General features: G+C 51.8%; 1 protein-coding gene across 1 annotated transcript in view; it reads left to right on the top strand.

The window, feature by feature from the left end:
- The first annotated feature begins 1,572 nt into the window (after positions 1 to 1,572).
- The window catches only part of LOC140386542 (cell surface glycoprotein MUC18), a 37,642-nt gene continuing 14,882 nt past the window's right edge, over positions 1,573 to 24,332 (top strand). Inside the window, exons 1-4 of the mRNA XM_072468962.1 lie at positions 1,573 to 1,749; positions 6,827 to 6,948; positions 8,473 to 8,671; positions 10,285 to 10,436. Of these exons, the coding sequence (XP_072325063.1) occupies positions 1,689 to 1,749; positions 6,827 to 6,948; positions 8,473 to 8,671; positions 10,285 to 10,436 (534 nt within the window). The 5' untranslated portion in view covers positions 1,573 to 1,688. The remainder of the gene's footprint in view (positions 1,750 to 6,826; positions 6,949 to 8,472; positions 8,672 to 10,284; positions 10,437 to 24,332) is intronic.

Raw genomic sequence — 24,332 nt, 5'->3', positions numbered from 1 at the left:
ACGCCCTCCTGTTGTCCCTGATGTCGACTTTGTGGAGCTTCCTGCCACTATGTCTATTCCTCTTTCACCTGTGGCCAGGCCCATTCCTCAGCCGGTGGATCCTGACCCACCCTTGAGGCAGTCAACCCGAATTTGTCGCCCACCTACTAGGCTGGACTTATGAGCCTATTTGCACACTGGACTCACTGAATTGTTATGCAACAATGTTAATGTGTTTCTCTTTTTGTCGTTCCAGGAGTTCTCTTTCGATGTTTGATGATTGCACTTGTTTTGTTTATGGTACAACCTCGTTGCTATGTTGCACCTGACACCTTCCTATGTATATAGTTTAGCCTCATGTACATGTTGTAGATATTGCACACATATTCAGCTGCACTCAGTACACCAATATTTATTACCATATAGGCACATATTCTTGTGAAAAGAGGGGATGTCATGATATTCATATATACATATCATGGTGCAAACACACACACACACTGATGGACAGATCAACGGACCAATCAACACACACGTAACATCACAGCCAATCACCAGTGAGAGCACAAGCACTATAAAACGGGGACCACCACAGTTCCCGCTCATTCCAGCAGGAGATAGCTCAGAGCACAGAGCTCACAGCGTGCCACTCAGACATACACCATGTGCTGAGTGCCTCTCTATGATAGTGCTGGTAAAGTACGAACCACAGCCAGAAGTATACAGTAGATGTTATCAAGAATAATAAAACAGAGTTGTACCATCTACAACCGTGTTGGTTCGTTTGTATAGCGGAACACCCAACACGACAGGGCGGTTCTCAATGTTGGCCTCTCCCGCGATCTAAGGGCCTCGTTGTGCTCTCGCTTAAACATGGCCAATATATTGCAGCCTCTATAGGGGCAGGTCAATCATTAATGGTGGCTGTTGATACAATTGTGTTCATGACAGGAACAAGTATTAATGGAGGATATTGATGGAAGTGTGCTAAATTAATTTAATAAATTATTTATTGAATGGAATTGTTAAGGTGGGTTTTGTAATGCAGCTCCGGGAAAGGATACGCCCAATAAAATTCCGAAAGGTCGCTGCCCTGCGATGCAATTTTATTGTTTGAAAGGTGCGGTGACCCAGAAGCATCAAATTCCCCAGCTCCAGGCAGGGGCGAGTTGACAGGGAGCCCAGGGCAATCGAATGCCAGTACCGACAGGCACACAGTCAGAAGCGACGCTCTCACTCCAAGCTTGGAAATCCCCACACGTGACTGACGAGTTTTGTCACCGAATCAAACCACTGAACACGCACACAAAACGCAAAGTGTCAGAGCAAGTTTCACTCGGTTACAACTGACGTCGCCTCACTCCAATTAACATCATTGGCCGGGAGTTTCAGGAAGTGACTGGCAATTAAATATAAAGAATACAAAAAAAGTCTGCTGAAAAAAAACATACCTATGCAGTATATCCCACAATAGAAATCTGGTCATTTGCATCAAAAAAAAATCATTGGGGCGCCAGGGGGGGCGGGGGGGGGGGGTAGGGGGGAAAGAGTGTTACACAAAGCATTGGACACAATCCAAACCCGGAACAAAGTTGAAATATGATCTCCCCGCCCCCTTCAGATCAACAGATAAGAATTGTGTACTGGTCGAGGCTGGAGTGCAGAGTCGAAAGCTTTTGTCGTGGTGATAATAATTTAAACCATTGAAAATGAAGTGGCTTCTCCTAACTTTCCTGTCGGCTTGCATCTGTTTCGAAGGGGTTCTGAATGGTAAGTTCAAGGACAGACTGGAACTAAATTCTCAATTTCCTGTTTGGTGTTTACCATCTACCAATACTGCAAGAAAATTGCTTCAAATTATTTGTTAAAATAACCATAATATTTAGGGCCTTTTCACGGTAACTTCATTGAAGCCTACTTGTGACAATAAGTAATTATTATTATTAATATATTTATTGGTGAGTTGTTGATGATTCCACAACAGTACTAATCCGGAGTCCCCCATAAACTGTAAGGAGTTTTGTGATTGCCGTGTTTAGGAATTTAAAGCAACTATTGGTGAAAGGAGCCAGGACACAGCAGCAGAGGCAACTCAGTATAAAATAATAATCTTCAGATGCTGGCAACTGAAACAATGTCATAAAACATCAAAAATGCAAGGTCATCCTGCCGGCACTCAGCTGAACAGAAAGGTTAACTAATGTCTCAGGATAATTCTTGATCAAACTTGCGTTAACTCAATGTTAACTCAGAAAATAGGAAATGTAAACTTAAGTCAGACGCAATGAATCGTGCATGCACCCTATTAATATATTGCAGTTTTATCAAAATAACTGATTAACGTATAGTAATCAGTCAAACAGGTAGTTTGTGCCCATTTCCTGCTTATTCAGCAGGGACTAAACTCAAAGCTTTGTTCCTCCGTGATATTTGAGAGTGTGAACTGGGAAATTTGACTATTGGGAGCAAAATACAGAAACTGACCCATGGAGGCCAGAATGTTTGCCGCGGATGTGCTGAATTGTTGATTCTAGAGGTGTTACCAGTGTCCCCCACACTCTAATTCGGGTGATGATTAAAGAAAGACTTGCATTTATATAGTGCCTTTCATGAACAGCCCACATCTCAAAGCTCTTTCCATCCACTGAAGTCCTTCTGAAGTATGACCATTGTTGTAATGTGGGAAACGCAGCTAATTTGCACACAGCAAACTCCCGCAAACACCAATGTGAGAGTGACCAGATAATTTGTTTCTGCGATGTGGATTCAGGGCTAAATATTGGTCAAAGAACCCGGCTTGTCTTCGAGATAGTGCCGAGAGATCTTTTATTTTCAACCTTGGTTTAACATCTCATCTGAAAGATTGCACCTCTGGCGACTGAGGGTTTTGCGGTTCGAGTCCTGACTTGAGGCTCAAACCCGTAATCGTCGGGCTTGGGACAAAGAGTGCTACCAGCTGAGTGACGCCTAACACCATTAATTCAATCCAACTCCTGGGGCTGGGGTTTTCCAGCCCCTTCCCACTGGTGGGATCTGCAGGTCCCACCGAATGTGAATCTTGTATGGTGGACATTGGCAAGAGAAAGATCCACAACTCCTCCCCCCCCCGCCCTCACCGTCCACTTTCCACTGGGAAATACATACCGACGGAGTTAACTGGGGACGTGATCAGGCTCACCTGAGATACAACTGCAACAGATTAATAACAGTAATAATCTTTATTGTCACAAGTAGACTTACATCTACACTGCAATGAAGTTACTGTGAAAAGCCCCTAGCCGGTTGAGTTGAAAGAAGAGGCGCTTGGGAAAGAAATTGCCGCACTCCCTGAATCTCAGGATCTCTAACCCCGATTTAAGAGCCTCCCTGTTGGATTGCGTTGAGTGAAGCCATTTTGTCACAGCATGTGGTGAAAATTAATGTTCTGAATTTTGAAGTGAAAGCGGCAGAAGGAATCATTTTTTCTGAAAAATGTAGCTCTTTGCATTGTTTTGGTCATAAATATGCATCTTAGATTATTCTGAAATGATATGTGTTTTCAAACCGTGTAATGCATTTCAGAAGTGAGTCACTCTGTTGCTCTGACAAGTTGCCAAACCTGATTTCTTTTTTCTCTCTTTCTTGTTGTTCTGTTCAAACATGTTGCCAAACACGACTTTCTGGTTTTTCCACTGACTTGTTTTTGTTGCTAAAACACTTTTGAAAAATTAAAAAGTTCCACTCCAAACTGAACGGACAACGAGGCTTGCCTCTTTTGGTCCAGACAGATGCTACCAATTTCTGCCTGTTTTGGGTATCAGGCCTTATGGGGGGAGGGGGGGGGGGGGAGCTGAGTTTTGAACTGAAGCTGCCCTCAGGCTCAGGCAGCAAGATCTTTCCAGAAGAGAGGCGAGTCCCGACATTGAGGAATTAATTATTTAAGGCGAGGGACGTCGCACTGTTCCCGGTGATATTGCCAGGAGGTGGCAATCGAGAAATGTGTTTGCGGAGGGGGGGAGGTGTTTTGTTTCTTTTGGGTAACCTAATCAACAATCGAGGGCTAAATTAAAAGGTAGTCCCTTAAAGGAATACTGCGTCAAAGCAAACAGGATCTCACAGGAAACTTAAAATGTCAAAACATAGAAACTAGGAGCAGGAGGGGGACATTCGGTACTTTGAACCTGTTCCACCATTCATTATGATCATGGCTGATCATCCAACTCAATAGCCTAGTCCGCTTTCCCCCATATCCTTTTATCCCCTTCACCCCAAGTGCTATATATAAAACTGCTTCTTGGAAACACACTTGTTAACCATAGAATTTACAGTGCAGAAGAATGCCATTTGGCCCATCGAGTCTACACCAGCCCTTGGAAAGAGCACCCTACTTTAAAAAAAAAAATGTTATTAAAGTTTTTTGCAAAGTTTTTCATAATAAATAAATAGTAATCCTAACACAGCAAAATAGAGTGAACATTAACATAGTGCAAAAAGAGAATATACAATATCAATTGACTAGACATGACTCCTAAGCCCATGCCTCCACCCTATCCCCGTAACCCAGTAACCCCACCTATCCTTTTTAGACGCTACGGGCAATTTAGCAGTGCCAATCCACCTACCTTGCGCATCTTTGGACTGTGGGAGGAAACCGGAGCACCCGGAGGAAACCCACGCAGACACGGGGAGAACATGCAGACTCCACACAGATGGTGACCCAAACCGAGAATCGAGCATGGGACCCTGGAGCTGTGAACCAACTGTGCTAACCACTGTGCTACCTTGCTGCCTGCCATTTTGGCCTCCACTTACTTCCTGTGGTAACAAATTCCACAGGCCGACCTCTCTGGGTGAAGAAATATGTAATTTCTGCCCGAAATTGTCTACCCGTGTCCTCAGACTGTGAGCCCTGGTTCTGTACACACCCACCATCGGGAACATCCTTCCTGCATCTACCCTGTCAAGTCCTGTTAGAATTTTATAGGTTTCCATGAGATCTCCCCTCATTCTTCTGAACTCCAGTGAATACAATCCTAACCGATTCAATCTCTCCTCATACGTCAGTCCTACCATCCCAGGAATCAGTCTGGTAAACCTTCTGTGCACTCCCTCTGGAGCAAGAACATCCTTCCTTTAGATATGGAGACCAAAACTGCACTCAATATTCCAGGTGTGGCCTCACCAAGGCCCTGTATAATTGTAGCAAGACATCCCTGCTCTGTTCTCTAATCCTCTCGCAATGAAGACCAGCATACCATTTGCCTTTATCGCTTGCTGTACCTGCATGCTTACCATCAGTGACTGGTGATTTTCCAATAATTTCAAACTAACGGCATTATCGTTAATTAAGGAACTCATTATTTTGAAAAAAGGAAATTCAATTCAATAGGGTTAGGCAAGCTTGTCTATGATTGAGATGCAACTGTAATTTGAACAATGACTGCATTCCATTTTCTATGTCATGAAGCAGCATGGCTTATCTCCCTTTGGAAGGTCTTCAAATTTCTCTCCTCATAGACCTGGTTCTAACCTTAGGCTATGTTCCCTAGTCCTAGACTCTGCAGTCAACAGGAACAGTTTCTCGCTATTGACCCCTGTCTGTTATCCTCAGTGTTGTAATATGCCTTTTAGAGAATGCAGCAGGACGTCACTAGAAGAAAGCAATCCAGTTGCATTTTAGTTTCACTTCTCCGATAGCTGAGCACACAGCACAGCTTTGCTGCAGGCGTGTCTTCAAGCTTTATATCATTTATATCTATTCACATGTGTTTAGTTTAAATATGAATGATTGCCGCTTTTATATCATTATAGCGCACACAACATGGTGGCAGTGGTGGCATCAATGAATCTACTTGAATTTTACTTCCTTCTAGTGATTACAGAATCTCTACCAATGCAGAAGGAGGCCATTCAGCCCATCAGGTCTGCACCAACCCTCTGAAAGAGCATCTCGCCTTGGCTCGCATCCTCAGCCAACCTTTGGACACTTAAGGGTCAATTTTAGCCTGGCCAATCCAACTAACCTGCACATTTTTGGACTGTGGGAGGAAACTGGAGGAAACCCACCCGAACACGGGGAGAACATGCAAACTCCACACAGATAGTCGCCCCCAAAGTTGGACTTGAACCCGGGTCCCTGGGACTGTGAGGCAGCAGTGCTAACCACTGTACAACCGTGTCATGCACCAATACTTCAAAGGGCATGCTGCAACACAGTGCCTTGAAAACTTTGATTAAATCATCCCTTTAACCTTTTAAGTTCCAGCCCTAATTTGTGAAATCTCATGATTTAGTCTTTGGAGTGTCAGTATCATTCCAGTAAATCTACACTGTGCTCCCTCCAAGGACAAAATGTCCTTCCTGTTTTTAAATACATTTGGAGTATCCAGTTATTTTTTGTCCAATTAAGGAGCAATTTAGCATGGCGAATCCACCTACCCTGCACATCTTTTTGGGTTGTGTGGGTGAGACCCATGCAGACACGGGAGAATGTCACAGGAGCAGTCCACGCAGACAACATATCCTTCCTAAGTTATGGGGCCCAGGACTGTTCACATTGACTCTGGGAGTGGACTAACCAGGGCTGTGTGTAGACTGAAGTGTGACTTCTACCCCCTGGTATTTGAGTCCTTGTGATAGAAGGGTCAGTGTTCCATCAGGCCCATGACATTTTTTGGACCTAAATAACCTCATAAGTCTCTTTGGATATCCACTGTTCATAACTTTTAACTATTCAGAAAGATTCCTTTTAAGCACAGATGGCAGATGTGTGAGGATATTTCCTCAAATATTAGATCTGTGCATTCTAGCAAGTCCAAAGAAGTAAACTACAAACACTGAATGAGTAACACCTTTGTTGGAATTGCAGAGAAATTGCGAATGGTGATCAAAGAACCCAGCGGACCGATTGTGGAAGGTAGCGATGTAACCCTGCAGTGTGTAGGTGATGGCGAGGACATGTCTCATGTGAAATTCCAAATGTACCACAAAGTGAGTTTCTTCATTGCATGCACTAACTCAATGTTTCTGTGTTCTTTAATGAATTAAAACCTTGTTCAAGAGTCTCTTCTTCTAAGGAAGAGGAACCTATGAGAAAGGTAGCCCGCAAATATACCACAGGCGTATGGAGCTGATGGGGCAGACGAACTGAAAGGCTGATACCTGTTTCACTATTGGTAATGCAATCACAGGCATATGTCAGGGAGAAGGGAATATTCTACACGCGGGAAGAGAGAACAGGGCACTGTGAGAAGCGGTAAATGTAGGAACTTTGAACATAAGAATTATGAGCATGAGTAGACCATCTGGCCCCTCGAGTCTGCTCTGCAATTCAATAAGATCATGGCTGATCTTTTTGTGGACTCAGCTCCACTTACCCGCCCTCTCACCATAACCCTTAATTTCTTTACTATCTACCTTTGTCTTAAAATCATCCAACGAGTTAGCCTCAACGACTTCACTGGGCAGGGAATTTGACAGATTTACAACCCTTTGGGTGAAGAAGTTCCTCCTCAACTCAGTCCGAAATCTGCTCCCCCTTATTTTTATTTTTGAGGCTATGCCCCCTAGTTCTAGTTTCACCCACCAATGGAAACAACCTCCCTGCTTTTATCTTAATTCCCTTCATAATTTTACACGTTTCTATCAGATCCCCCCCACATTCTTCTAAATTCCAATGAGTATAGTTCCAGTCTACTCAGTCTCTCCTCATAAACCAATCCTCTCAACTCCGGAATCAACCTAGTGAATCTTCCCTGCACCACCTCCAGTGTCACTACATCCTTTCTCAAGTAAGGAGACAAAAACTGTACTCAGTTCTCCAGGTGTGGCCTCACCAGCATCCTATACAGCTGCAACATAACATCCCTGTTTTTAAACTCCATCCCTCTAGCAATGCAATGAAGGACAAAATTCCATTTTGTCTGTACCTAACTCCATTCTGTACCTGTCCTGGGAGTGTTTGATGGGGGCAGTGTAGAGGGAGCTTTACTCTGTATCTAACCCCGTGCTGTACCTGTTCTGGGAGTGTTTAATGGGGGCAGTGTAGAGGGAGCTTTACTCTGCATCTAACCTTGTGCTGTACGTGTCCTGGGAGTGTTTGATGGGGGCAGTGTAGAGGGAGCTTTATTCTGTATCTAACCCCATGCTGTACCTGTCCTGGGAGTGTTTGATGGGGGCAGTGTAGAGGGAGCTTTACTCTGTATCTAACCTTGTGCTGTACCTGTCCTGGGAATGTTTGATGGGGACAGTGTCAAGGGAGCTTTACTCTGTTTCTAATTAATTATCTATTTGCCTTGGGAGTGGGTTTGGCACTGCGTGCCTGAAAAGGAACGTATTATATTCCCAGCACTAAGATCCTTCATCTTGATAAACATCGATAAATAATAAAACAAGGCAAAAGGAAATATCATATTGCATCTCGTTCAATGTGTGTCTGTAGCTGAAATTCAATTTTGCAAATTGACTAACGGGAAACTACCTTAATGTTACATTTCCTTGTCTGCTTAATTTTAGTGGCTGAGATCCTGGTTCAGCATTGATACGACAACCTCGTTTCGTTGCTGGTATTACAATTTCAATGTCACCAGAGACAATGGGGAGTTGTCGCTTCGAGTCAAGCAGATGTACAAGTGGCACGCAGGCCCCTATAGATGTATCTCCAATGGATCTGACAGCCAGTCTGCCTCTGAGAATATGACTGTTCCTCTTCAATGTAAGCGATGCATGTTTATTGCGATTTTGCATCCTTCCCTTATCATCTCTTTCCCTTTCCCCTTCCGCCTCTCTGTTTTTGTCCCATTCTTCTTCAGACTCCCACTCTCCTACTTTCCCAAGCAAAACTCTGTTCCCTTGTCACCAACTCGCAAAACCCCCATCACTAGAGCAGCCCCATCCCTATAGCAATTATCTGAAGCTAAACCAGGCTATTGACACACCTTTGTGTCATTTTATACCCTGGGCGGATCTTCTGGCAGCATATATACGCCATGGCTAAAACCATCTATTTCCATCTCCATAACTTCACCGACTTCTGCACTCTCTCCGTTCATCTGCCGCAGGAGCCTCAAGCATGTTCTAGACCCGACTATTCCAACTCACCGTTGGTTGAGTTCCCACATTCTACCTTCTGTAAACTTCAGGTTTACCAGTACCCTGCCGACCATGTGCTAACTTGGCACCAAGTCCCATTTCACCTGTTGCCCCCGGGCTCACTGACGTACATCGATTTCTAGTTAAGCAACGTCTTCATTTTAAAATTCCTATCCTTGAATCTTTCCGTCACTTTAGCTCTGTCATCGCCTCCAGCCCCAAAACCCCGCTGAAATATTGGAATGTCTCCAACTCCGGCCTCTTGAGCATCCACCGATTCCCGTCGCTCCACCATTGGTGGCTCTGTTGCCCTACCCTCTCGAATTCGAATTCCTTCCTGAACCTCTCCATCTCTATCTCTCTCTCTCTCTCTCTCTCTCTCTGTCTCTCCCTTCTTAAAAATCAAACACTATGGCTGAGATTTTGGTCACCTGACCCTTGCCCAGTTTGATTTCATGCAAGTGGTGGATTATTTTGTTTTGAAGTATCTTGGGACCTAATTGAAAATGCTTTAAAAATGGAGATGGCTGCGGTTCTATGTTCTGCTTCTCTCATTTTTGTCTACTGTCTCATTTCTTCCTATCCTCATCCCCTTTATCCAGTCTTTGTCTGACTATCTCCCTCATTCCCTCTATTTTCTCTTTTGTCTGTCTGCCTCATTCCTTCTCTCACTCCATCCCCATGTTATTCTTGTTCTCAAATCCCTGCCCTCTCCTGTTTCTCTCTCTTCCCTTTGTCTCTCCCTCTCAATCTCCATGCCTGCCTTTATGTCTCTCCATTTTCTTCTTTGTTTTTTGACTCTCTCTCTCTGATTTGTTCTCCCTCAGTCCATCTCTCTTCCTCCCCTCTCTCTTTCTATCTCTCTCTGACCTCACCTCTTTGTCTGTCTCTCTCCTCTGCCTCTTATCTTTGGTTTCTTTCCCTTACCTCAGCGTCTCTGTTCTCTCTCCCTCTCTCAATTCTGTCTTTCTGTCTCGCTCTCTTTGTCCCTATGCCTCCCTTTCTCTTTGGCCCCCTGTCTCCCTTTCTTTGAGTTTGTGCCTATCCTTTTCCTCTGACTCACTTCTCTGTCTCTCTCTTTCGTTTTCTCTCTGGCCTGTCCCTTCTGTCACTCTTGAACCCTCTGACTTTCTTTCTATCTCTCTCTCTCTCTCTTTCTCACACTCTCGCTGTCTCACTCTCCTGTCTCTGAATCTCTCTGTATTTTCATTCTACACAATTTGTTTTCTTCAAAAGATCTTAACGGAATATCGATCTCGGAGCCTGGGAGTATTTTCAGTCGTTACATCAAGGACCCGCGAGTTGTGAGAGTGCTGCGTGGAAAAGATGTTGAGCTCAAATGCTGTGCCACCTCATCAGAACCACCTGTCTACCAGTGGAACAGAAAGGTTAATAGAGACCTCACAGCTCATGTACAGACTGATTCATAGCATTACGTAATATAAAAAGTCACACAAATCGACCATTCCGACCAACCAGTCCATGCTGTACTTAGGCTTTGTCCTGTCGTTAATCATCGTCCCAATATCACCATCTCCTTCTATTCTGTCCCTCGTGTATATTTAGATTGCCCCTTAAATACATTGACACGATTCAGTTCAAAAACTCCCCCTGGGACCGAGTCCCGCGCCCTCCCCGCTCCCCCCGGGACCGAGTCCCGCGCCCTCCCCGCTCCCCCCGGGACCGAGTCCCGCGCCCTCCCCGCTCCCCCCGGGACCGAGTCCCGCGCCCTCCCCGCTCCCCCCGGGACCGAGTCCCGCGCCCTCCCCGCTCCCCCCGGGACCGAGTCCCGCGCCCTCCCCGCTCCCCCCGGGACCGAGTCCCGCGCCCTCCCCGCTCCCCCCGGGACCGAGTCCCGCGCCCTCCCCGCTCCCCCCGGGACCGAGTCCCGCGCCCTCCCCGCTCCCCCCGGGACCGAGTCCCGCGCCCTCCCAGCTCCCCCCGGGACCGAGTCCCGCGCCCTCCCCGCTCCCCCCGGGACCGAGTCCCGCGCCCTCCCCGCTCCCCCCGGGACCGAGTCCCGCGCCCTCCCCGCTCCCCCCGGGACCGAGTCCCGCGCCCTCCCCGCTCCCCCCGGGACCGAGTCCCGCGCCCTCCCCGCTCCCCCCGGGACCGAGTCCCGCGCCCTCCCCGCTCCCCCCGGGACCGAGTCCCGCGCCCTCCCCGCTCCCCCCGGGACCGAGTCCCGCGCCCTCCCCGCTCCCCCCGGGACCGAGTCCCGCGCCCTCCCCGCTCCCCCCGGGACCGAGTCCCGCGCCCTCCCCGCTCCCCCCGGGACCGAGTCCCGCGCCCTCCCCGCTCCCCCCGGGACCGAGTCCCGCGCCCTCCCCGCTCCCCCCGGGACCGAGTCCCGCGCCCTCCCCGCTCCCCCCGGGACCGAGTCCCGCGCCCTCCCCGCTCCCCCCGGGACCGAGTCCCGCGCCCTCCCCGCTCCCTCCGGGACCGAGTCCCGCGCCCTCCCCGCTCCCCCCGGGACCGAGTCCCGCGCCCTCCCCGCTCCCCCCGGGACCGAGTCCCGCGCCCTCCCCGCTCCCCCCGGGACCGAGTCCCGCGCCCTCCCCGCTCCCCCCGGGACCGAGTCCCGCGCCCTCCCCGCTCCCCCCGGGACCGAGTCCCGCGCCCTCCCCGCTCCCCCCGGGACCGAGTCCCGCGCCCTCCCCGCTCCCCCCGGGACCGAGTCCCGCGCCCTCCCCGCTCCCCCCGGGACCGAGTCCCGCGCCCTCCCCGCTCCCCCCGGGACCGAGTCCCGCGCCCTCCCCGCTCCCCCCGGGACCGAGTCCCGCGCCCTCCCCGCTCCCCCCGGGACCGAGTCCCGCGCCCTCCCCGCTCCCCCCGGGACCGAGTCCCGCGCCCTCCCCGCTCCCCCCGGGACCGAGTCCCGCGCCCTCCCCGCTCCCCCCGGGACCGAGTCCCGCGCCCTCCCCGCTCCCCCCGGGACCGAGTCCCGCGCCCTCCCCGCTCCCCCCGGGACCGAGTCCCGCGCCCTCCCCGCTCCCCCCGGGACCGAGTCCCGCGCCCTCCCCGCTCCCCCCGGGACCGAGTCCCGCGCCCTCCCCGCTCCCCCCGGGACCGAGTCCCGCGCCCTCCCCGCTCCCCCCGGGACCGAGTCCCGCGCCCTCCCCGCTCCCCCCGGGACCGAGTCCCGCGCCCTCCCCGCTCCCCCCGGGACCGAGTCCCGCGCCCTCCCCGCTCCCCCCGGGACCGAGTCCCGCGCCCTCCCCGCTCCCCCCGGGACCGAGTCCCGCGCCCTCCCCGCTCCCCCCGGGACCGAGTCCCGCGCCCTCCCCGCTCCCCCCGGGACCGAGTCCCGCGCCCTCCCCGCTCCCCCCGGGACCGAGTCCCGCGCCCTCCCCGCTCCCCCCGGGACCGAGTCCCGCGCCCTCCCCGCTCCCCCCGGGACCGAGTCCCGCGCCCTCCCCGCTCCCCCCGGGACCGAGTCCCGCGCCCTCCCCGCTCCCCCCGGGACCGAGTCCCGCGCCCTCCCCGCTCCCCCCGGGACCGAGTCCCGCGCCCTCCCCGCTCCCCCCGGGACCGAGTCCCGCGCCCTCCCCGCTCCCCCCGGGACCGAGTCCCGCGCCCTCCCCGCTCCCCCCGGGACCGAGTCCCGCGCCCTCCCCGCTCCCCCCGGGACCGAGTCCCGCGCCCTCCCCGCTCCCCCCGGGACCGAGTCCCGCGCCCTCCCCGCTCCCCCCGGGACCGAGTCCCGCGCCCTCCCCGCTCCCCCCGGGACCGAGTCCCGCGCCCTCCCCGCTCCCCCCGGGACCGAGTCCCGCGCCCTCCCCGCTCCCCCCGGGACCGAGTCCCGCGCCCTCCCCGCTCCCCCCGGGACCGAGTCCCGCGCCCTCCCCGCTCCCCCCGGGACCGAGTCCCGCGCCCTCCCCGCTCCCCCCGGGAGCGAGTCCCGCGCCCTCCCCGCTCCCCCCGGGAGCGAGTCCCGCGCCCTCCCCGCTCCCCCCGGGAGCGAGTCCCGCGCCCTCCCCGCTCCCCCCGGGACCGAGTCCCGCGCCCTCCCCGCTCCCCCCGGGACCGAGTCCCGCGCCCTCCCCGCTCCCCCCGGGACCGAGTCCCGCGCCCTCCCCGCTCCCCCCGGGACCGAGTCCCGCGCCCTCCCCGCTCCCCCCGGGACCGAGTCCCGCGCGCTCCCCCCGGGACCGAGTCCCGCGCCCTCCCCGCTCCCCCCGGGACCGAGTCCCGCGCCCTCCCCGCTCCCCCCGGGACCGAGTCCCGCGCCCTCCCCGCTCCCCCCGGGACCGAGTCCCGCGCCCTCCCCGCTCCCCCCGGGACCGAGTCCCGCGCCCTCCCCGCTCCCCCCGGGACCGAGTCCCGCGCCCTCCCCGCTCCCCCCGGGACCGAGTCCCGCGCCCTCCCCGCTCCCCCCGGGACCGCGTCCCGCGCCCTCCCCGCTCCCCCCGGGACCGCGTCCCGCGCCCTCCCCGCTCCCCCCGGGACCGCGTCCCGCGCCCTCCCCGCTCCCCCCGGGACCGCGTCCCGCGCCCTCCCCGCTCCCCCCGGGACCGAGTCCCGCGCCCTCCCCGCTCCCCCCGGGACCGAGTCCCGCGCCCTCCCCGCTCCCCCCGGGACCGAGTCCCGCGCCCTCCCCGCTCCCCCCGGGACCGAGTCCCGCGCCCTCCCCGCTTCCCGATTAAAGAAGTTTCTTTTGAATTCCCCATTATGAGTGACTGTCGGGGCATGTTGGCGCAGTGGTTAGCACTGCTGCCTCACGGCTCCGAGGTCCCAGGTTCGATCCCGGCTCTGGGTCACTGTCCGTGTGGAGTTTGCACATTCTCCCTGTGTTTGCGTGGGTTTCGCCCCCACAACCCAAAGATGAGCAGTGTGGACCGATTGGCCAGGTTAAATTGCCCCTTAACTGGAAGAAAAAGTCAATTGGGCACTCTAAATTTAAAAGAAAATTAGTGACTGTCGTGCATTGTTGACACTGAGTTCTGGTCTCCACATATTTATGGTGTCAGCCTTATAAATCTTCTGTACACTCTCTCTCCAAAGCCTCTATATCCTTTTTTATAATATGATGACCAGAATTATGCATAATACCCTCAGTATGAATTGTCAGGACCCCTAAGAGCAAACACCAGAGGCAATGAAACTGATCTCGCTGACGTTAACCTTTAGACTCCAGGACCGTCACTCAGCTCCTGCACAGGACAACCTTTACCCCATATTGTTTAATTAATGATTCCATGGAAGATGAACTGCGACAGAATCACCACATTGGGTTGGGCCCTATAATCATTAAGTTTTGACAATATATTAGCTATCTCACTTCAGGAGATTAGAGCGTTGTATCTAACCCCGTGCTGCACCTGTATGGAAGTGTTTAATGAGGACAGCGTAGAGTTGTGTTTTTCAAACTTTTTTTCCGGAACTCATTTTTATCAACCGGCCAACCTTTGGGAACCACGTCGGCCAACCTTAGCGACTCAAGCCGGCCAAACTACGCGACCCACCCCAGCTGACCTTGGCGACCCACGCCACCCAACATTCTCGACCTACCATTTTCTCTTACCTTTAATGTGAGAATGTGCCTGCTTGGTCCTCACAATCTCACTCCAATTAGGTTCACAGGAGGAGAGGACTATGCGCATATTGGCTGCAAGATTCAGCCGGTTGCTTTGTGCTGTCTTCATCTTTGTGAGGACGGAAAATCCAACCTCGCACATGTAGGTTGTTGTGAAGGGCAAAAGCAACAAAATGCTTGTTTTACTCAGCTCCGGATACTCCTCCTCGGAGACGTTACTCCAGAATGATCATAGCCTCATTGACGTGCTTTTAATGTGCGTCACAGCTGAGGTGCAGAAGTTCAGTTTCTTCATTTGGAGTCAGCTGCAAGTTAAGAACTGATTCTGGGATCTCAAACTCACCCACCTCTCAAACTCTCAAAATTTTAAATTTCTCCTCTGGAAAGTAGCAACCAAAATTGTTGATCAGCGCAGCCAGATGCAACTGAACAAGGCTTGCCAGTCCATTTTCAGTTTCCTTACTAATGCTGTTTTCTTCGATGTGTCGTAGCAGTGTGGGGAACATGTAGTAATTTTGGCTTTGCACTCGCAATTGCCAAACTTTCAGTGACTTTTGGAAAGCTTTGATTTCCTCACAGTGCCAAAAGCATCCTTCCCTTGCAATTTGAGGTTCAGTTCATTTAGAATTGAAAAAATGTCTGCAAGGTAAGACATAGTTAGCATCCAAGTTTCATCAACAAACAAATCCGCAAGACAGGACAATTTCTCAAGGAGGAAAGCATGGATTTTGTACCTCAGTTCGTAAACTCTGAGTATCACCCAACCCCTTGACAGCCAACGTACTTCTGTGTGGAACAATAAATGTATGTGCTCAGCCCCTATATCGGAACACAAGAGTCTCAAAAGTCTGGTATCGAGTTTGCTGCGTTTAGTGAAATTCACAACTTTCACAATTCCATTCAACACCACTTCAAGGTCGGATGGAATTCCTTTCGATGCCAGTACGTCCTGGTGAATAAAACAATGATTCCAAACAATGTCCTGACCAGTTGCCTCCTTAATCCTTACTATAACTCCGCAGTTTTCCCAGTCATGTTGGCTGCTCCATCGCTTGTGATTCCTCTGCAACGAACCCAGTCAAGCCTGTACTTTCCATCAACAAAGCTATTCAATGCTTCAAAAATCTTTGTGCCAGTCGTGTGGGTTGGTAAAGTTTTAAACTTTCATTTGCCAGCACATCCCTGCATATAACACACATGGGCCTTGCATCCTGATTTGCATTGGCAAATTAATAAATCCATACCTTAAAAAAATCATCTTTTTACTGCTTTGTACCTGATTTCAGCTTCTTCTTAATGGGCTATTCACCAGAGACCCTGGAGCTCACACAAGCACTGCTTTGTCCTTTTGTAGATCCTCCTGAACAGCTCACACCAGCACTGCTTTGGCTTGCTGCGGATTCTGCTGAGCCATTCTCTCCAGCAGGTTTAGTTGTGAGATCTTGGCCTGTTTGTATCTCTGGTCCTTTCTTCCTTATTGATGCACTATCAATTACGATGAGACGAGAGTAGAGAGTAATTGAGGCTTTATTACGCAGAGATGTGTTGCCTCCTACAGCTGCTGACGAAATGGCTGCAGCTCGGCGAGCACACACATTTATACTCCGCCGACTGGGCGGAGCTAGCAGGCAGGGATCTACCCCCATACCTGTAGTACAGGAGCCTTGCCATATTACTTCTAATATATACAACAGTGGTGACTACCACATTCACCCCCTGTTAAAAAAGAGTCCAGCAGGTGTGTATTTGCATGTGTGTGAGCAATTCTAAGGTGTACAGTTAGAGAAAAGTTCACAAATTTAGTCGGTCGGGTGCCTTGATCCACCGTTGTGAGCGCCGCAGTCCCGGTCGCGAAGCAGGCGGCGGCTTGGTCACAGGTGACTCCGGGAGCGTGTGGTCCTCATCTTCATCCCCAGGTGGAGCCAATGGGAGGACGGATCGTCCTGGAGCGGGGGCTGTGACGGGGTGCGTAGGGGGGAGGATGGGTGGCGCCGGGGCAGTTGGGGGAGGGGATGGGGACCCAGCTGGTGCCAGGTCCCTGTCTTGGCAGCCGTGAGGGTACGCCACGTAGGCGTACTGCGGGTTTGCATGGAGTAGCTATACCCTCTCGACCAACGAGTCCGCCTTGTGGAGCCGCACGTGCTTGCGGAGGAGAACGGGTCCTGGAGCTGCCAGCCATGTTGGGAGCGAAACCCCGGAGGAGACTTCCTAGGGAAGGCAAGGAGACGTTCATGGGGGGGGGTTGCATTAGTCGCGGTGCACAGTAGCGATCGGATGGAGTGGAGCGCGTCGGGGAGGACTTCCTGCCAGCAGAAGACCGGGAGATTTTTGGACCGTAGCGGCAGCTCCCCCTCTCCACCTGCCCGTTTCCCCGGGGGTTGTAGCTGGTCGTCCTGCTCGAGGCAATGCCCTTGCTGAGCAGGTATTGATGCAGCTCATCACTCATAAAAGAGGAGCCCCAGTCGCTGTGAATATAAGCGGGGAAACCGAACAGAGTGAAGATGGTATTAGGGGCTTTGATGACATTTCATTGAGTGCTGTGGCAGACGTCATATCGGAGCTGGTGGGGTCCACGATGTCCAGGAGGGGGGACGCTGTGCCGTCGGGGGAGTACGCTTGCACATTCCGGCAGGCTACCGTTAGTGAGGTCACGAGTTTCTTGATTGCCGCGAGGTCGAGTGTACCCCCTTCTAATAGTCACTGGCGGATGTACGCCAACCCTATGCCCGGAACAAAAGCGTCCCTGATTAGGAGGTCGGAATGTTTCACGGCCGAAACTGCCTGGCAAGTGCAGCTCCTCGCCAGGGCGTGCAGAGCACGCCAGAAATCTTCCAAGGCCTCACCGGGGAGTTGGTGCCGCGTGGACAGGAGGTGCCTGGCGTAGAGCGTGTTGACTGGCCGAGTGTAGTTCTGTTTCAGGAGAGCCATGCCGTTTGTGTAGTTGGGTGCGTGCCGGATAAGGGGAAAGACATCGGAGCTCAACCGTGTGTACAGGATCTGGAGTTTCTGTGCTTCTGAGGGTTGTTCTGTGGCTGAACCGATGTAGGCTTCAAAGTAAGCTAGCCAGTGGTCGAAGGCCGACGTGGCGTTGTCTGCTTGAGGGTCCAGCTTCAGGCGATCTGGCTTGATGCGTAGGTCCATCGCTGTAAAATCTCTGCTAATAAATTGATGCATTATCAATTACGACGAGAGTAGAGGGTAATCAAAGCTTTATTACATAGAGATGTGTTGCCTCCTACAGCTGCAGCTGGAATGGCTGCAGCTCGGAGAGCACACACATTTATACTCCGCCTACTGGGTGGGGCCAGCAGGCAGGGATCTACCACATTTATAACGAAAGGATCCATTTTAAATTTTACGTTGCTGCTGACAAAATGGAGGAATCGAAATCCCGCCCAAAGCATGTGATGTCAGCATTCGGGGCGGCTGACCTGCTCTCTGCCTCTCTTCAGGCAGGCAGATTGCATTGAATGTTTAAAAAAATCTCCCCCTGCGTCCGCTCGTGGCTCGTGGCTTTGAAGGTTGCACTGAAAATCTAACCCTAGGAGTGTGACCGCGCAGAGGTGGGGAAGGACGTAGAGCCAGTAGTTTTTAAACTCCCTTCCCTGGACCGTGAGGTTCGCTACGCAAAACCCCTTGATTTCTACTGAATGAGACCCGGAGGCCAGGGAGATTTTTTGGTTAACGGGGTGAACGGGGAGAGAACAGTGCCTTACCGTGTCGGGGTGTGTGAAGCTCTCCGTGCTCCCAGAGTCGATCAGACAGGACGTTTCTTGCCCATTGATGAGCACGGTCGTTGTTGCAGTCGAGAGTGTTCGGGGCCGAGACTGGCCTCCCGGAGGCCACACGTGGCCCTGGAGGAGGAAGATGGCGGCGCCCGCTGGCCACACGGGGCCCGTGGAGTGGGTTGTGGTGGCGGTCTGTATTCGCTTCCTGAGACCGCAGCGAGACTGGGTCCTGCCTACTATGGACAGGACCCAGGTCGCAACATCTCGTGAGAATCCTGGGGGGGCGGGGTCCTCTCCCAGGATCTACCAGCATACCCTTCCCCCCGGTTGGGCGCGACACGGCCGGATGTCCTGCCCATATAGAATAACAGAATAATAAGGCAGTGAGTTATGGACTGGAAATGAATCAAGGTTTTCTGGGAGGTTTATAGATGGAATAACCGATACCTGGGGGTGTTGGATGTTTAATAAGGACACGGGGAGTCGACACGGGGGGTCGACACCAAGTAAAATAAAGAACTTTGATTTATTCACTGTTACGCTATATACAACTCCGGGTAGATCCCTGCCAGATCTCTCTCTGGTCAGTGCCTTACTGGCCGACCTTTATACATTGCTAAATGGAGATCCTCTGCCCCTTAGCGGGGAAACTTGTAATCCGTGAGAACCAAGGGAAAGATGATCATTCCCCTCCTGTGCGGGATATTACAGGATGCAAAGATATATTACAAATTTTGAGGAAAAAACTGTTTTAAAAGTGACCTTTTACCCCAAAACACTCTGGACTGGGTTTAAAGGCCTTGTTAAAATGACTTCAAGCTCTGCAGAATTGTGAATCTCAAACTGGGTTTCCTCTACCAAGAGGACAAAAGAAATCCTTAATTTAATTATCGTTAACTGTGGTCTCACCCAGGAGATCGTGACATTTTGTTGAGGCCTTATTGTAAAAATATAAACCTTGCCTTTGGCTAGAAGAAAGGTTAAGAACCACAAATGGGGAAAAGGGTTGTATCAGCAGTTGATGCCTTATTTTGGAGATGATCTGGCATTGTTGTACTAGTTATGTGATAACAGCAAAAGGCAGGAAGCTGAGAGAACCATCCGGAAACACCATCAGACAAGCAGGGAGGAGCCTCAACCTGCTGGGAGAGACGAGAAAGACACCTGGAGACAACTACCTGGCCTAATGTGAAATAGCTAGGCAGCTGAAAAAGTGCCACTTGGCAGCAGAGAAGAAAGGAGCCTTTGTTCCTCCCTGTTAAAGCTCTGATTCCACCCACTCAGCTCATTTGCTCAAGCAACCTAGGGCAATTCGACAGTGGAATCCATCACAGCTGCAGAGACAAATTTACAAACTCAAGACATTAAATTTGGACAACGCAACATCTTGACTACTAACATATCAGACCTGAACCGCACAAAATTAAATTTGGTTTATAATTGATGCCTTCAGGGCAGTATGGTGGCACAGCGGTTAGCACTGCTGCCTCACGGCACCGAGGTCCCAGATTCGACCCGGCTCTGGGTCACTATCTGTGTGGAGTTTGCACATTCTCCCCGTGTTTGCGTGGGTTTCGCCCCCACAACCCAAAGATGTGCAGGGTAGGTGGATTGGCCACGCTAAATTGCTCCTTAATTGGAAAAAATGAATTGGGTACTCTAAATTAAAAAAAAAAAAGTACTGCTTTTGAAAAACGTGAACCTTGTGGAAGGGCTTCTTGGGGGACCCTCCGCAGACCTGGGCTGCCATGGTGGGGGTGCAGGGGGTGGTTGCGCTGGGGAGATGGGCAGAGGGTTCAGAGGTCAAGCCCGCATTACAGAAGGAAGTGACAGAGGCATCATAATGGTTTTGCGAAAAGGTGTGTAACGTGTTGTACAAACCCCACTCCTGATGGTGCCACCCCTACCCCCATACCTACCCCCAGTGCCCTCAGTGGTCTTCGACATGCTTGGCCCTCCCAGCTCTACCAGTATGTCTTGGTGTTTCCCCAGGATGCCCATCAGAGGTGGAGGCAGCCTGCTTCTTACCACGTCCCGTGGCCTTCGATGCACCTGGCGGAGTCCTCTGAGGGCCCAGGGGCCTGAGGGCCCCGGCTCACTTGTCGGTGACACATGCACAGGCGTGTCACCCTGTCTCATATGCTGACTGTGAGATGTGACCCCCTCAGAGGGGTGGAACTCGGGGGAGCTGGTGGCCACATCCCCACTCCATGGGATGGGTCCAGCTTGGCACCCGGCGCCCCCTCTTGATTAGTGCCCATAGGGCCCTGCGGTTCACCTTGGGGGACAGAGGGGCAGCTGGTTCCAGCCCCGGCTGCCCCTGCATCATTTGGCTCTGGCGGTACCCTATGGTCCGCATCATCGTGTCGGTGTCCTCGTCGATGCTCCTCAGTAACTGGGACATGCTCTGCAGTGCCTATACAATGCCCAATGCCCACCTGCAACTGGGACAAGCTCCACAGCACCTTGGCCACTCCCATCTGAGAGTGGGGCATGTCCTGCAGAACCTCATCAAGGTCGGCCTAGTGATGGGTGACATCCCCCAGCGAGTCGGACATCTTGCCGAGGCCCTTGGCCATGGCCGTCACCGACTGCCCGAAGCCTTGGCGCCGTCACTCATGCTGCCGACAACGTGCACCAGACACTCCATTGCTGTCGCCACCATAGTGTTGCCCTCAGTGCCACTCATTGCCGATGCAATTTCCTGCACCCCAGCCTCTGGGACTCCTCCAAGCAGCTATGGATCTGTTGGAATGATGCTGATATTTCCATCTGAATGCGCAGGTTGGCCCCTGTCATCTCCATCAGCTCAGGGTAACTCTGTTCCACAGGCTCAGCATCAGGCTGGGACCCAGCTGGGTCCTGGAATCCAACAGACTTCCGACTGCTATCTTGCCTGGGGGTTCCTGCCTCCACCTGATGTGCATCATCAGCAGTGTGGTGCTCACCAGATTGTACCCCAGAAGCCTGTCCACTAGCATGTCCCACGGTGGAGGGTGGGGGTGACAGCTGTGCCGCAACCACAGTTGCACCCTCGGAGCTCTCCGAGGTTTTCTCCTCGGAGTCAGGACAGGGTGCCGCCCGGGATAGGCCAGGTCTGTCGGCTGGACGACCTGCAGGAGAATGGACATATGATCAGTGGGAGGGCTGGGTCAGTCAGTAAGGCAATAACAACTCCCGTTTGACAGGTCCCCACGCGTGGAGCCAGGTGGTTCCTCACCTCCTGCAGGGTCCATCAGCCTCCGTATGGATGACCGCCCTGTCGTCTGCCACCCCAGTCACCTTCAGGGCCCGCTCCTGAAAGGAGGTGACGATTCTTATGTCTGGCACCCCTCCGCCTGTCTGGGCCCTCTTTCGACGATTATGGGAGAGCTTTTCCTGAGGAGACACAGAGAGGGCATCATTAGCGACATCTAATGGACGCGTTCAGGGTGGCTTTATATATAGAATAGATACCTGGGAATGGGTTACAGACTGGAATCTAATCGAGGGGTTCAGGGGGTTTATATATAGAATAACAGATACCCAGGAGTGAGTTACAGACTGGAATCTAATCCAGGGATTTGGGATGGTTTGTATATAGAATAACAGATACCTGAGTGCGAGTTACAAACGAGTCTAATTGGATTGGATTGGATTTGTTTATTGTCACGTGCACTGAGGTACAGTATTGTTCTGCGTGCTGCTCAAATAATCATTTAGTACATGAAAAGAAAATACGCAACACAAGGTACACTGTGTAAATTAATAGACACCAGCATCAGGTGAAACATACAGGAGTGTAGTAGTAATCAGATCAGTCCATAAGAGGGTTGTTTAGGAGTCTGGTAACAGTGGGGAAGAAGCTGTATTTGAATCTGTTCGTGCGTGTTCTCAGACTTTTGTATCTCCTGCCTGTTGGAAGAGTGAGTAAGTCGGGAGCTTTGATTATGCTGCCCGCTTTCCCCAGGCAGCGGGAGGTGTAGATGGAGTCAATGGATGGGAGGCAGGTTAGTGTGATGGTCTGGGCGGTGTTCACGACTCTCTTAAGTTTCTTGCTGTCTGGGCCAAGCAGTTGCCATACCAGGCTGTGATGCAGCCAGATAGGATGCTTTCTATGGTGCATCTGTAAAAGTTGGTAAGAGTCAATGTGGACATGCCGAATTTCTTTAGTTTCCTGAGGAAGTATAGGCGCTGTTGTGCTTTCTTGGTCATAGCGTCGACGTGGGTGGGCCAGGACAGATTTTTGGTGATGTGCACACCTAGGAATTTGAAGCTGCTAACCATCTCCACCTCGGCCCCGTTGATGCAGACAGGGGTGTGTACAGTACTTTGCTTCCTGAAGTCAATGACCAACTCTTTAGTTTTGCTGGCATTGAGGGAGAGATTGTTGTCGTTACACCACTCCACTGGGTTCTCTATCTCCCTCCTGTACTCTGACTCATCATTGTTCGAGATCCGACCCACTATGGTCGTGTCGTCAGCAAACCTATAGATGGAGTTGGAGCCAAATTTTTCCTCGCAGTCGTGTGTGTGTATAGGGAGTATAGTAGGGGGGCTAAATAGGCAACCTTGCAGGGCCCCAGCTTTGAGGACTATTGTGGAGGAGGAGGTGGTGTTGTTTATTCTTACTGATTGTGGTCTGTGGGTCAGAAAGTTGGGATCCAGTTACAGAGTGAGGAGCCAAGTCCTAGGTTTTGGAGCTTTGATATGAGCTTGGTTGGGATTATGGTGTTGAAGGCAGAGTTGCAGTCAATAAATAGGAGTCTGATGTAGGAGTCCTTGTTGTCGAGATGCTCCAGGGATGAGTGTAGGGTCAGGGAGATGGCATCTGCTGCGGACCGGTTGCGGCAGTATGCGAATTGCAGTGGATCTAGGCATCTTGGGAGCATGGAGTTGATGTGCCTCATGACCCATCTCTCGAAGCACTTCATTACGAGGGGTTTGGGATGTCTTCTATATAGAAACCAGATACCTGGGAATGCTTTACAGACTGTAATCTAGTTGCGTGGTTCGGGTGGTTTATATATAGAATAACAGAAACCTGGGAGTGCAATTAGATTAGAGATTAGAAATTTTTATTGTCACAAGTCGGCTTACATTAACACTGCAATGAAGTGACTGTGAAAAGCCCCTAGTCGCCACATTCCAGCGCCTGTTCGGGTAAACTGAGGGAGAATTCAGAATGTCCAATTCACCTATCAGCAGATCTTTTGGGACTTGTGGGAGGAAACCGGAGCGCCCAGAGGAAGCCCACGCAGACACAGGGAGAACGTGCAGACTTCGCACAGACAGTGACCCAAGCCGGGAATCGAACCTGGGACCCTGGTGCTGTGAAGCAACAGTGCTAACCACCGTGCTACCGTGCTGCTGTCAGATGTCTGACAGTAAATAACCTCCCATCCCAATGACCATATTTTGCTCATTTTCACTCACTGAACACAATTTGGACTGACCAACTTTTTAAAACCGCTTTCCAAGGTGAGCCATTTCAGTTACTGAACACCCAAGATCAAGCAAGTGGACAGGATGATGACAAATGCAATTGAATTCAATTAAATGAGGCAGACCACTTGTCTACTGCCTTTACCAATACCAATGTTGGCTCCTACTAAGGAGCTTCGCCCACCAGGAACATACATAAAGAATCTGCAAGTGTATTTACTGCAATATCCCCACAATTCAGTTCATCATGGGACGAAGAATCTCCATGATTACCCAATGTGCCCCTGGTGGGCAAAGTTACTCACCAAGTGCAATTTTGTTAAATCAGTTCCATAATCCCAGTGAGTGAGTTACAGACTGAATCAAATCGTGGGGTTCGGTTGGTTTATATACAGGATAACAGATACCCAGGAGTGAGTTACAGACTGGAATCTAATCGGGGGGGTTGGAATGGTTTATGTACACACTAACAGATACACAGCAGTGAGTTACAGATTGAAATCTAATTGCATAGTTTGGGGTGGTTTATAGATGGAATAACAGGTATACAGTAGTGTGTAACAGTCTGTAATCAAGGAATTTGGGTGGTTTATATA

This window comes from Scyliorhinus torazame, chromosome 12 (assembly GCF_047496885.1).
Source record: "Scyliorhinus torazame isolate Kashiwa2021f chromosome 12, sScyTor2.1, whole genome shotgun sequence".
NCBI classification, from domain to species: Eukaryota; Metazoa; Chordata; class Chondrichthyes; order Carcharhiniformes; family Scyliorhinidae; genus Scyliorhinus; species Scyliorhinus torazame.
The sequence above is the reverse complement of the archived record's forward strand: the minus strand, read 5'-3'. Positions and strand labels throughout refer to the sequence as shown.